This window comes from Furipterus horrens, unplaced genomic scaffold, assembly GCF_987537825.1.
Source record: "Furipterus horrens unplaced genomic scaffold, mFurHor1.1.pri manual_scaffold_2, whole genome shotgun sequence".
NCBI classification, from domain to species: domain Eukaryota; kingdom Metazoa; phylum Chordata; class Mammalia; order Chiroptera; family Furipteridae; genus Furipterus; species Furipterus horrens.
In genome coordinates, this window is record NW_028327172.1 from 89,594,506 (window position 1) to 89,606,931 (window position 12,426).

The following is a 12,426-nucleotide window of genomic DNA, read 5'->3' on the forward strand; positions in this document are numbered from 1 at the left end:
TGATTGGTTGCCTCTCACACGCACCCAGCTGGGGACCTGGCCCACAGCCCAGGCATGTGCCCTGATGGGGAATCAAACTGGCGACCTTTCAATTAGCAGGCTGGCACTCAATCCACTGAGCCACACCAGCCAGGGCAAGCATTGTTATACCTGTCATATCTTGCTAGTTAAATGGGAAGAAATGAGTCTTCTGAAGTTAGGTGAGAAAGTTGAGGTTCAAAGTGACTTTCCTAAAGTCGTATGGTATCACTCTCATCAATAAGAGGACAATAGTTCCTATTTGAGGCTGACATGTTTGTGAAACCAAATGGATACATTTTTCTATTTATTTATTTATTTACTTACTTATGTGTATATCTTTTTTTGGGGGGGGTGCACATTTTTCTAACTCACTGCGAAGTAGAAGAATGGCATTATGGAAAGAGAATCGGCAGTGTATCTGACAGACCTGGGTTCTCATCTGAGGTCTGGTTGCAAAGCTTCCACAGTTCAAGAAAAAAAAATAAGAAAGTGTAGGTCTGTTTTAGGAGCTAATCTTCTAGTCCAGACAGCATAGGAAGATTAGGAGCTCCTTGAGGGCAGAAACTTGCCTTACCATTATATCCCTGGTACCTAGCACCATTCCAGGGACATATCTGATACTTAATAAATATTATTTAACTTGAATATGGGACTTAGAAGGAAGGAGGCAGGGGAAGAAACTTGACAGAGTTTAGAATTGAGAACCCAAGTGGGAGACAACCTAGAAAGAATGGGTCTGAGAGTGAGACACCAGGCATTTGTGATTCTAGTTCTCTTACTCCAAGACATGAGGAAATTCACTAGAGGAACAGGGTGCTATGGCTTTAAATGACTTTAGCTTAGTCAATGAATCTGCTCTGCTAAAAGAGTTATCCCATTGCTCTTGCACTTGGCCTCCCCTCCCTCAGCTCTCCAACCCTTCTCAGTCTGTGATGGGATAATTAGATGCGAGAGCTCAGCGCAAATGATGCTCCTGTTGCTTAGCAACTAATGGTTTCCAAGGAGACTGCAAAGCGCAGCCTCCAGAGCAACCAGTGAGCAGCTTGGCAGGGCAGAGAGAAGACGCAACTCTCTACTCCTCCAGAAACCTGAAGAGGGCCAGGGTTGGGGAGGGGGAATTGGCAAGAGATGGGGAGGTTTAAAGCCACAGGGCCCTCATATGCCTTTAAAATCTGGTCAGAGCTCCCCCACTCTGTACCACTCATAATTTCAGATGGGGCTGGGGCTTAGGACCAGACCCAACACAACCCACCCTACAACAAACCCAGCTTATTCTCCTTTCTGTTTCCTAGTTTGTGACTGAAATGGAAAGAGACACCTCACAAGTCCAAATGTAAACATCCTCCTTATTTAGTGACACCCTCCCAGATTTGAAGAGTACCAGAAAGATCCCCTTATCTCTGAAATTCCACCTTTAAACATGTTTTCTCCATCCAAAGTTCTACTCAATGTACAAAAAGATCCTCTTTTAGTTTGTACAATGATGGTAGAATCTGGTCTAAAAGAGGACAAAAGCCAAGGTGCGAGAAAAACAGAATTCAGTTCTTTACCTAAAGGCAACCTGTCCCAGGAGACTGGGGAGAAATGCTTGCCTTTAATCCATCAGAGAGGATCCTGTGCCCTGGCTGGTGTGACTCAGTGGATTGGGCGTCATCTCACAGACTGAAGGGTCACCTGCGTTGCGGGCCAGGACCCCAGTTCAGGGCATATGAGAGCCAACCAATCAATGTTTCTCTTGCACATTGATTTCTCTATTTCTCTCCTTCCCTTTATCCCTCCTTTTCCCTTTCTCTAAAAATAAGTAAATAGCCTTGGCTGGTGTGGCTCAGTGGATTGAGCAGCAGCCTGGGAACCAAACAGTCCCGGTTCAATTCCCAGTTGGGGTAAATACCTGGGTTGTGGGCCACATCCCTAACTCAGAGAGTGCAAGAGGCCAATGTATGGTCAATGTATCCCTGGTTCAGTGATGTTTCTCTCCCTCTCTTTCTTTGTCTCTTCCTCTCTCTAAAAAATAATAAATAAATAAAATCTTTAAAAAATTTTTTAAATAAATAAGTAAAACCTTTTAAAAAGGGTTCAAAGAGGATCCTGACTGTGTGCCTATGGAGTTGTGCCACATAGAACAGGTGGCAGCTCAAATTGTGGCCTCTCAGCCTAGCATCAGTCAGTGCTACCTGGAAGCTCATTAGAAATGCGGAGTTTCAGGCTTCACCTCAGACCCACTGAATCAGGACCAGCATATGAAAAAGGTCCCTGGTGATTCATATACACATTAAATTTGGAGAAGCACTGGTCTAAGACCCTCCAACCCTCTACTTGGGTCCATAAGTTCTATCTTGATTGTCATCCCTGCTTGCACCCCAGGCTTTGAGCCTACCCTTCCCACCAGGAGGTAAGGACACAACCCCACCAGTCCCTCACTTTCCTACCAGGACCCTGCCCCTTCTCTGGAACTGGGGAAGATAGAATGGTTCATGGAACAGAAAGACATACAATAACACTCTCAGACTTCTGTAGACATCTACCACCTCTCCTGGCAAGGTGTCCACTTTCTACAAGTGACTCCACCTCTTTGAGTCCCAGTTTCCACATCTACAAAAGGGAGCTAATAATACTACTTCCCAGGATGGCTGGAAGGATAAACATGCAAAGCCCTGCCCAGTGCTTTCTCCCCATCTCTCTTCCCCTCTATTCATAATTCTGTCTCATTGAGCACAAGGGTAGGGGGTGCAGTCACAGAACTTGTCCCTTTTTCATTTTCTCTTACCAGGTCTCTTTTTCTTGTTTATTCTCAAACAGTTCAACAAAGGATGCTGACCAAGGCTGACTGTGCCCACCCCCACTCTCTAGACTGGGTCACTGACCACCTCTCAAGTCTCTTCAGAAGTCTTCCCTGGAACCCTTTACTCTACTCTCCAGAGGAGCCTGAACCCCTTTACACTCCCTGACACATCCCTCTACTTCTACCATGGCAGCAGTACCTGGGCCTTGGTGGACGCCAAGAATTGGAGCCCTTGGCCCTGCTGACCCCACTATCAGTTACCATTTCCCTCCCATTCTTGCTCAGCCAAGACCCTTTCAGGAGCCCCTCAGAGTTATTCTCCTCTTTCTGCACATCAGGGCAACCTCAGAACTTGCTGCCTTTCAGGGAAGACCTCCCCACACCAGGGGGAAGCTATCCTCTGCGGACAGAACATTGGTGTCCCTGCATATGGAGTCCCAGGGAAGGCATGCTTTCCACCCCTTAGTTACTGTGCCCCTCTGCATCTGATTAAGCCACCAAGATTCAGTCAAGATGCCTATACCTGGCCTGAGGGCCAGCTCCCAATCCTGAAAAACCTGTCTGGGCCCGCACCCCCACCCCCACCCTGAGGCTGTAGAGCCCAAGGAGCAGGTTGGACAAGATTCCTCTCCAGGCTCTCCCACCCTCAGGACAAAACCAACCACTCTAAGGGCAGGGCCTCACTTGCCTCAGAAGCCACAGCCCATCAGCCTCCATTCCAGCTACCAGCCCAGCTATGGCAGCCCTGCTACCCATCTGGATTTTGTCCTTGATTCTGATTCTGCTGGCTCTCCTGGCCCCAGGGGCTGCAGGTCTCTGCCATTTCTGAGGAAGGGCTTGGACCTGGACAGGAGGCACTGTGCCCTACTGTGCCTTCCAGAGCTCTGAGAGAGGAGCTCCTCTGACCAGTTTGGGCGGGGGTTGGGTAGGGTGGCGGGGAGTGGAAGAGGGCTGGCGATGGCAGTGACCAGACATCAGTCACCAAGCTGAGAGCACACTCCCAGTCCTCTTCTGGCCCAGGAGGCAGAGAGGTGTGGGAGAAGGCCCAGGCTTGCAGGTAGGGGTAATTTTGGGCACCTAGGATCTGGCGGTTTGGTAGAGTATCCAGCTTTTGCAGCCCAAGCCTGCCACCTGGTGGTCTCCCACTGGACCACGGAGAAGGGACACTGCAGCCTCTGAAAAGTCCTCTGGGGCTGGGGCCAGATCTGATGATGGGGGAGAGGAATCGAATTCCCCCTTCCCTTTAACTTCCACTTAATACCGCCAACAGTATTCAACATCTCAGACCTCTCTGGTCTGCTGTCCCCAGCACTAACGGAGAACCTGCTAATTGCCTTGCCGCCCTGTCACTTCACAGGGGATAATGCCACACTGGTGGTCCGGAGAGCCAATGACAGCAAAGGTCTGCTATCCTGCCTCAAGGCATTCCCCTAGTCCCTTCCCAGGACATCCCCAGCATTCCTTCTCCCATGCATGCCTTCCCATCAATCCCATTGCTGGGCCCGAACTATAAATGCTGCCCCTTCTCCTTGGGGCCTTCGAAAACTTAACCCTGCCTTTCACCCCCAACTTCTTGCTCAGTGGTGAAATCTAGCTTTGTGGTGCCTCCATGCCGTGGGCGAAGGGAGCTGGTGAGTGTGGTGGACAGTGGGGCTGGCTTCACGGTCACCCGGCTCAGTGCATACCAGGTGACAAACCTCGTGCCAGGAACTAAATACTAGTAGGTACTAGATCCAGGCCTGGAGCACCTGTGGGAGGGGGTATAGGAAGAGAAGCTGGGTCCTGACATTTGGTGGTAGTGGTGGGATGTGGTCAGCATGAGGGAGAGTGCGGGTACAACAAAAGGGGTCAAGAATCAGCATCTCCTAGAGGAAGGCACAATGGAGGCACAGTTGTTGGGGGTGAGGTGCTGGGCTCCCTCTTCTCCCAAGTCCCAAATACTCACTGAGGATTCTCTCTTCTTTCTCTTCCAAACCCCACCACAAAAGCATTTCCTATCTAGTGAAGAAGGGGACATCCACTGAGTCCAGTAGAGAGATCCCAATGTCCACACTTCCTCGTAAGTAACACCCACTCCCTCTCAGATCTCAAGGCCCATGGAATCTTCCCTGGCCCTTCCCACCCATCTCCCATCTGCCCCTCCTTGTGCTTCCTTAGCCCCTTGGCTTCCCTCTATCCTAGCACTGAGCCCTTGGCACTTTAACTGCCCGTTGACTCATCTGGCTACACTGCTAAACCAAAGGTTCTTTATTGGTATGGACTGTGTCTGAATAATTTCTGTATCCTCAGTGAGTGACACAGTAGGTTCTTCATAAATGTTTATTTGATGGATGTCTGGATCCCTTGGAAGACTCATTGGATGGTTGGATAGGTGAAAGGATAACTGTTTGGATGGCTAAATGAAGGGCTTGGATGAGTGCCTCAGTCAGGACAGGGCCCCTGCTGCCCACAAATAACTCCCTACTTTCTCTTCTGACAGGAAGGAAGGTGGAATCTATTGGGCTGGGAATGGCCCGGACAGGGGGCATGGTGGTCATTACAGTGCTGCTCTCTGTTGCCATGTTCCTGCTGGTTCTGGGCTTCATCATAGCCCTGGCACTGGGCACTCGGAAGTGAGGAAAAGTGCAATGGGCTCCTCCAGGAAGTTCAGAGCACCATCCATCTCTGCAGCCCAGAGCTTTGTCTTTTGCTACTGCTGCCTCTCTTAAAAAGACTGCCTATTCCCCGTCCTCAATCACTAGTCTTTGGCTCCTTAGATGCCTTCACCACCCCTCACTTTTCTCCCTCTGCTCCTCTCTTTGTCTCCTAAAGCCTCATCTTCACAACTCTCCCTATTATTTCCTTTACCCCATTCCTGTCAGAATTGATTTTCCTCCCTTTTCACCCCTTTAATTGTCCCCAATGACAATTCAACACCCCCACTCTATTCAATGAACTAAGGTCCTACAATAAAGTTAGACGCCAACTCTGCTGCGTGTGTTTCCCTTTTGTGGGCTCCACTTTGGCCTGAAGCTATAGATTCTGTGTCCAGGCTGCAGGGGCTCCCAGTCCTCTCCCTGCCCAATAGCTCCAGAGTTGCTTTACCCAGGAGGCAGGAAGGAAACAGATGAGATAAGAATCTAGGAATCAAGAGTTCTTAGACCCATACCTGGGCTATGGGTTTTTGCAACCCCCACAACTGGGGCTGGTGCACCATGCAGGGACCTCAAGGTCATAGGGCCTTTGGGTGTGAGGGGGGCATCTGGTGACAGAGCAGGGGTAAGTGTTGAGGGAAAGATTAGAGGCTTTGCCTAGGGAAAGACAGAGGGCCACCGGAATGAGACCAAAGGACAGGGAACTGGGGAGTGGAGGAGTGGAGAATAGGCTAAGGGGGCTCCAAAAGGAGAGAACAGATATAGAATAACCCCGGGTGGAGAGGGACAAAAGTGGTGCAGTCTGGTAAGTGAGGGAAAAGAGCAATAGTCACCCTTATTCACTTTTGTTCTCTTTAATATATATTCTTTACCCCCTGGCTGGTTTGGCTCAGTGGATTGAGCGTCAGCCTGCGAGCTAAGTGTCGCTGGTTCGATCTTCCAGTCAGGGTACATCAGAGAAGGAAAACTCTGACTCCAAAAAACCTCCGCTGCCTTGCGGCATACCTCTTCAGGGGAAAGGCTAAGGGAGTAAACCCCGACAGAAAATCCGGAGCCGGAGTCCCTAAGGCGGTTTGACGTTGTAGTCAACACCGGCAACTCCTGCAGCGCACCTGAAACCAAGCTGTATTGACTCCGTCTTTCCCTTGGACCCTTCAGCTGCGAAGAGAGGGGGGTTCTGCTGCATGGGCAACAGCAGACCCTCCATATCACCCTGCCCAGGCTCTGTAGCTTCAGCTTCACTGGAGAGGACACTCCAGCGTCATCGCAAGATGTCGATTCAACACGGGAGGAGACAGATACCGTGTCACTCCTGAGTCGGACTGCACAACCATTCTCGGCGGTGCAGATAGACTCTTAAGAAGCTACACCATCGTCTCTCGAGACGGATGGCTGCCGACGACGGAATATATATTCTTTATAAGGGCCAGTGATCTTTGCATTGCTCTTGAAGTAAAGACTAAAGTCTTTCAGGTGACCTTTAAAACCAGCTCTGGTCTCTCCCCTAACTGCCCCTCAGCCCTCACCATGTGCCCTCCAATGCTCTGTGTTCCCCCTTGCCTCAGGGCCTTTACACACACTATTTCATTTGCCTGGCCTGGTCTTGAGACTGTTTCATCCCCAACTCCACTCCTATTTTCCTAGTTAATCCAACGTCTTCAGGGAAGCCTTCCCTGACTTCCATTGCTCCATTAGGTTAGGTTCTCCTAGATTATCTTTCATAGCATTACTATGGTTTATAATCATATATTTATATGATTATTCAATGTCTCCCCTACCAGACTGTACATTCCCTGAGAGCAGTTGCTTTGCTCCTAAGGCAAAAGTACCTCTGCTCCACAGTGCCTGGGACACAGTACATAACATAGTACTTGTTGAATAAGTGAACAAACAAATAAGCCCCTAAAGAGAAGGAAGGGGCCGGAAAAGTACCAAAAATGACAATGGAAGAGAAGGAAAACAATATTTATTCACTCCACAAATATTAACTGAGCATTTATTACATGCCAGGTTCTACTGGAGGTGCTAGGAATAAACTATGAAAGACATTGCTCCTCCCTCATGGAACTTACATGGAATTTAGTGAAAGAGACTCCCCAAAATGTGAACAAGTACATTTTAAAAAATGTGATAAATACTACAAAAAATGAGAGAGGAAGTTAACACTGGACCCTTCTTTGTTTGAGTAGGCCTAACTGAGCTGAGGCCTAAATTGCAGGAGAGGGACATGGAGAGCCCAACATGTCCACCTACCAAGCCAGGGGAGGTTTGGGAGTCCAGCATTCCTGTGTTGTGAGAAGTTCATCTAGGGGGCTTTTAAAACCCCAATGCTCAGGCCCTGGCTAGGCAGTTCAGTTGGTTAGAGCATCATCCAGATACACCAAGGTTACAGGTTCAATCCCAGTCCGGATACATACAAGAATCAACCTCTGAATGCATAAATAAGTGGAACAAAAAAGTGTTGTTTCTCTCTTCCTCCCTTCCTCTCTCTCTAAAATAAATAAATAAAAATTTAAAAATAAATAAATAAAACCCCAGGACCCAGGCCATACTCCATACCAAAATCAGAATGACTGGGGGTTGGACCTAAGCTTTTTTAAAGATCCCTAGATTCCAATGAACAGGCAAAGTTTAAATTACTGATATAAATAACTTTTAATTATAGCAAAATAAACAGAAAATTTACTATTTTAACCACTTTTGAGTGTACAGTTCAGTAGCATTAAGTGCATTCACACTGTTGTGCAATCATCACTGCTACCCATCTCCAGAACTTTTACATCATCCCAAACAGAAATGCTGTGTGAATTAAACTAGAACTCCACATGCCCTTTTCCACTGTCCCTGGCAATCACATTCTATTTTATTTCTCTATGAATTTGGCTATTCTAGGTATATCATTAAAATGAAGTCGTATAAAGTTTCTCCTTTTGCATCTGATTTATTTCACTCAGCATAATGTTTTCAAGGTTCATCCATGTTGTAGCACATGTCAGAACTTTATTCCTTTTTAAGGATGAGTAATTTTCCACTGTATGTACATATATGCCACATCTTTTTGTTCGTTTGTTTGTTAATTTTTAGAGAGAGGGGGAAGGAGAACGAGAGGGAGAGAAACATCACTGTGTGGTTGCCTCTCACTCGCCCCCACAACTGGGGACCTGACATGCAACCTAGTCATGTGCCCTGACTGGGAATCAAACCAGTGACACTTGGTTCGCAGGCCGATGCTCAAGCCACTGAGCCACAGCAGCCAGGGCCATATATGCCACATCTTGTTTATCCATTCACCTGTTGATGGTGTGAGAAATGCTCACAATAAAACGTCTGGACAGAGGACTTGAGCAGTAATTGAGGCAGTTGTTTATTCACAGATCTGCAGCTCTGGCGCAGCCTAAAAGCCAAATCAAGGTGCACGCCGAAAAGATGGAGCTGGCTGTTTTTATCCTAACGTGAGTAAAGCCCCCCATCTTCCCCTCTCCCCCTCCTTCTCCTTCTCTGTTTTTCCATGCTGGATATTTCGGAGTTACAATCTAACATGATTAACTAAATTAACTGAGCGTGATAATTAACCGAGGGTGATCTGGTTATAGGTCTGTCTCCAGCTCTTTTTTGAAATTTTTCTATCTTGTTTGCTGGGCCATCTAGCTACATTTTCCCATTTCCCAGAGTTTGGTGATGACCATCTCCCCCACTTTGATCTCAGATATCCTTTGTCCTCAGAAGCATTTGTGCTGAGCTGCGGAATGCCCCTTTTCTGATTTGTAAGTATGCTAATACTGTTAACTCTGGCTCAGAGATCTTTTAATTACATTTGCGTTTTGCTGCTAATTATTTTCTACTGGTTTGAGAGTCATCAGTTTCCTTGCCCCTTACAATGGACATTTGGGTTGTTTCCACCTTTTAGTTATTGTGAATAATGCTACTATGATCAGGTGTGTACAGATACTTATTCACGTCTGCACTTTCAATTTTTTTGGGTATATACCCAGAAATGGAATGGCTCGATCATATGGTAATTCTGTGTTTAATTTTTTAAGGAGACACCATGCTGTTTTCCACAGAGAGTGCACCATTTTACATTCTCACTGGCAATGCACAAGGGCTCTAATTTCTCCACATCCTAGTCAACACATATTATTTTCTGTGTTTTGTTTATTTTCAGTATAGCCATCCCAATGGATGAGAAGTGGCATCTCATTGTGGGTTGTGTTTTGGGTTTTTTTGTCCTCATCCAAGGACATACTCATTGATTTTAGAGAGGGGGAAGAAAAGGAGAGAGAGAGAGAGAGAGAGAAACATTGATCAGTTGCCTCTTGTGCAACCCAGGTAAGTGCCACAACTAGAAATCAAATGCACAACCTTCTGGTTTATTGGACAACACTACAACCAACAAAGCCACACCAGCCAGGGCTCAGTGATGTTAAGCATCTTTTTATGTGCTTACTAGACATTTGCATATCTTCTCTAGAGAAATGTCTATTTTTAAACGGTTTTGTGTGTGTGTGTGTATGTGTGTGAGTTGCAGGAGTTCTTTATATATTCTGAGTATCAATCCTTATCAGATATATGATTTGCATCATATTAACATAGTGAAATGGTAGATGAATTTGAAAAGGGCATAAAATGGTGGATGCATTACAATTTTTAAAAATATTTTATTTATTTATTTTTAAAGAGAGTGGAAGAGAGGGAGACAGACAGGCAGAGAAACATCAATGTGTGGTTGCCTCTCGCGTGCCCCCAAGTAGTGACCTGGCCCACAACCCAGGAGTGTGCCCTGAATGGGAATCAAATGGATGACCCTTTGGTTTGTAGGCTGGCACTCAACCCACTGAGCCACACCAGCCAGAGCACAATATTTTTTTACAAAACAAAAATGAAATACCTATAATGAAAAAGATTGCAAAAATATACATCAAAATTAATCATTATCTCTGACTATTACAAAGAATCATTTTTGTTTTATTGTTTTTTCCTTTATGCTTTCTATACTTCCAAGTTTTCTGCATCAAACATGCATATTTTTATAATGAGTGAAATATCATTAAAATATTATTAATGTTATTAAAGGTGGAGTTCTAGCACAATTTAAAAAAGGGAGCTGTTATTTTCACTGTAGTTAAAACAACATTTATTGAGGGTATCCTATGTGCCAAGTACTCTCAAAGTTTCTGGTCTTGTAGACAAGCAACAGACAACATCGTATAGGGTGAATGAGCTCTGATGGAGAACCCAGGATACACAAAGGAACCAGAGGGAGCCAGCACATCCAATGGCCAAATCTGGAACAATTTGAGGATTAAAACAAATAATATGTAGTAGTAATGAATTATAATCCTTTCTAAAAAAAAAGAATCCTTTGAGTCCATACTAATAAACAAATATGGGATAAGGAAAAGTTCTTTCTTACAATAGAATGCCAACTAAATAAGTAGAAAAAGAAGGATAGATTTTTTTTTAACAATCAATTTTTAAAAGATTTTATCTACTTATTTTTAGAGAGGGGGAAGGGAAGGAGAAGAAGAGGGAGAGAAACATTGATATGTAAGAGATACATCAATTGGTTGCCTCTCACATGCTGCCAGCTGGGAACCTGGCCTGAAATCCAGGCATGTACCTGAGTGGGAATCAAACTGGCAACCTTTGAGTTCACAGACTGGCACTCAATCTTGCTGAGCCACACCAGTCAGGGCTACCGAAAAAAAAAAAAAATCATTTTATACTCATCCAAGTAATGATTGAGTCAGGCAAGAATCATAAATGAATACTAGAATTAGTGGTCCCAAACTTGATGAGGATCAGGAGTTTAGATCAAGGTATCGCCTACAAATCACTTTCTAACTACACAAGGCGGGGGGGGGGGGGTGGGTATAACTACAGTAGAGAAACCTGGTGGCTACCACTAAACCAAGTGACTGACATTAACATCACTAATGAGACAAATTAACATAATGTACCTCTTGATGTGATGAAGGAAACAACATTACTGCTGTGGTATTCTTGCAAAAAATCTGTAAGTCTAATTATGAGGAAATATCAGATAAACCTTAACTACAAGGCATTCTTCAGAATAAATAGCCTGTACTCTTTAAAAATATCAATGTTATAAAAGATTTAAAAGGCTGAGGAACTGCTCTGGATTAAAAAAGACTAAAGAGATGAAAATTAAATGCAATGTATGAACTTGAATTGCATCCTAGACCAGAAAACAAATTTATATAAAGGACACTGTTGGGACAATAGGTAAAACTTGAGTAGGATTTGTACATTAAACATAGTATTGAATCAATATTAAATTTTCTTATTTTGATTATTTCTGATTTACTGGTCATGTTAGCCAACATCCTTGTTTTCAGAAAATACACCGTTGGAGTATTTATTGGTAAAGAGGAATGATGTCTGCAAATTACTCTTAAACAGCTCAGAAAAAAAAAATGTTTATGTTTATATGTATATACTGGGAAAAAAATTAAAGTGTGATAAAATGTCAATAAAATAGTGTATGTACTTGCTGAATTACAAGATTTAGGTATACAGGAATTTTTTATAGTATTCTTAGGATTTTTCTGTAAATTTGAAAACAAAATTTTAAAAAATCACCATTTAATTCCATCTCCACTGTGGACTGCAGATGTAATCTCGGATAAGCCTTAAAATTAATCAGAACTTCTAGAAAGTTAATACTATCTTGAGATCATTCTTTTTGGGGGCGGGGGGGACGAACGCAGTCTCCCACTATCACAAGATGTGCAGTCGAGTTTTCCACATTTGGGGAAGTTGCAGGGGTCAGCACATCCGGAGTGCAATGGATAAGCTTCGCCCTGGGAAAACCACCTTCGTGATCATGGTATCTCCCCTGCCAGGAAGTATCTTGGGATCATTCTTAAACGGTAGACGAATTTACTAAATAAAATAAAAGGTTCGTGCAAATGTAGTGGGGGAAGAGGACCCTCACTTCTGGGTCCCCCAGGTAGCCAAATCCCAATA

The 12,426-nt window shown here is 44.9% G+C and overlaps 1 protein-coding gene and 1 non-coding gene across 3 annotated transcripts; one reads left to right on the forward strand and one right to left on the reverse strand.

Moving 5' to 3' along the window:
* The first annotated feature begins 3,497 nt into the window (after positions 1–3,497).
* On the forward strand, positions 3,498–5,761 carry UPK2 (uroplakin 2). 2 transcript variants are annotated; one of them, XM_090267897.1, is made up of 5 exons: positions 3,498–3,615; positions 4,074–4,205; positions 4,385–4,523; positions 4,792–4,862; positions 5,283–5,761. In XM_090267897.1, the coding sequence occupies exons 1-5, from the start codon at positions 3,540–3,542 to the stop codon at positions 5,417–5,419; spliced, it is 555 nt and encodes a 184-aa protein (XP_090124023.1). In that variant the 5' UTR covers positions 3,498–3,539; the 3' UTR covers positions 5,420–5,761. The 2 variants fall into 2 exon arrangements, with proteins under 2 accessions (XP_090124023.1, XP_090124024.1); XM_090267898.1 differs by having other exon boundaries at positions 4,113–4,205.
* Positions 5,762–12,149: 6,388 nt separating this feature from the next.
* LOC150019043 (U1 spliceosomal RNA) lies at positions 12,150–12,309 on the reverse strand. Its single transcript, XR_016509585.1, has one exon. It is a non-coding gene; the product is annotated as a U1 spliceosomal RNA (small nuclear RNA).
* Positions 12,310–12,426: the final 117 nt, after the last annotated feature.

Bases quoted from the DNA above. Each gene is read 5' to 3' on its own strand.
- UPK2 (XM_090267897.1), top strand. From the start codon at position 3,540: ATGGCAGCCCTGCTACCCATCTGGATTTTGTCCTTGATTCTGATTCTG. The intron at 3,616-4,073 runs GTCTCTGCCATT...TACCGCCAACAG, and splicing joins CCTGGCCCCAGGGGCTGCAG to TATTCAACATCTCAGACCTC. The intron at 4,206-4,384 runs GTCTGCTATCCT...CTTCTTGCTCAG, and splicing joins GAGAGCCAATGACAGCAAAG to TGGTGAAATCTAGCTTTGTG.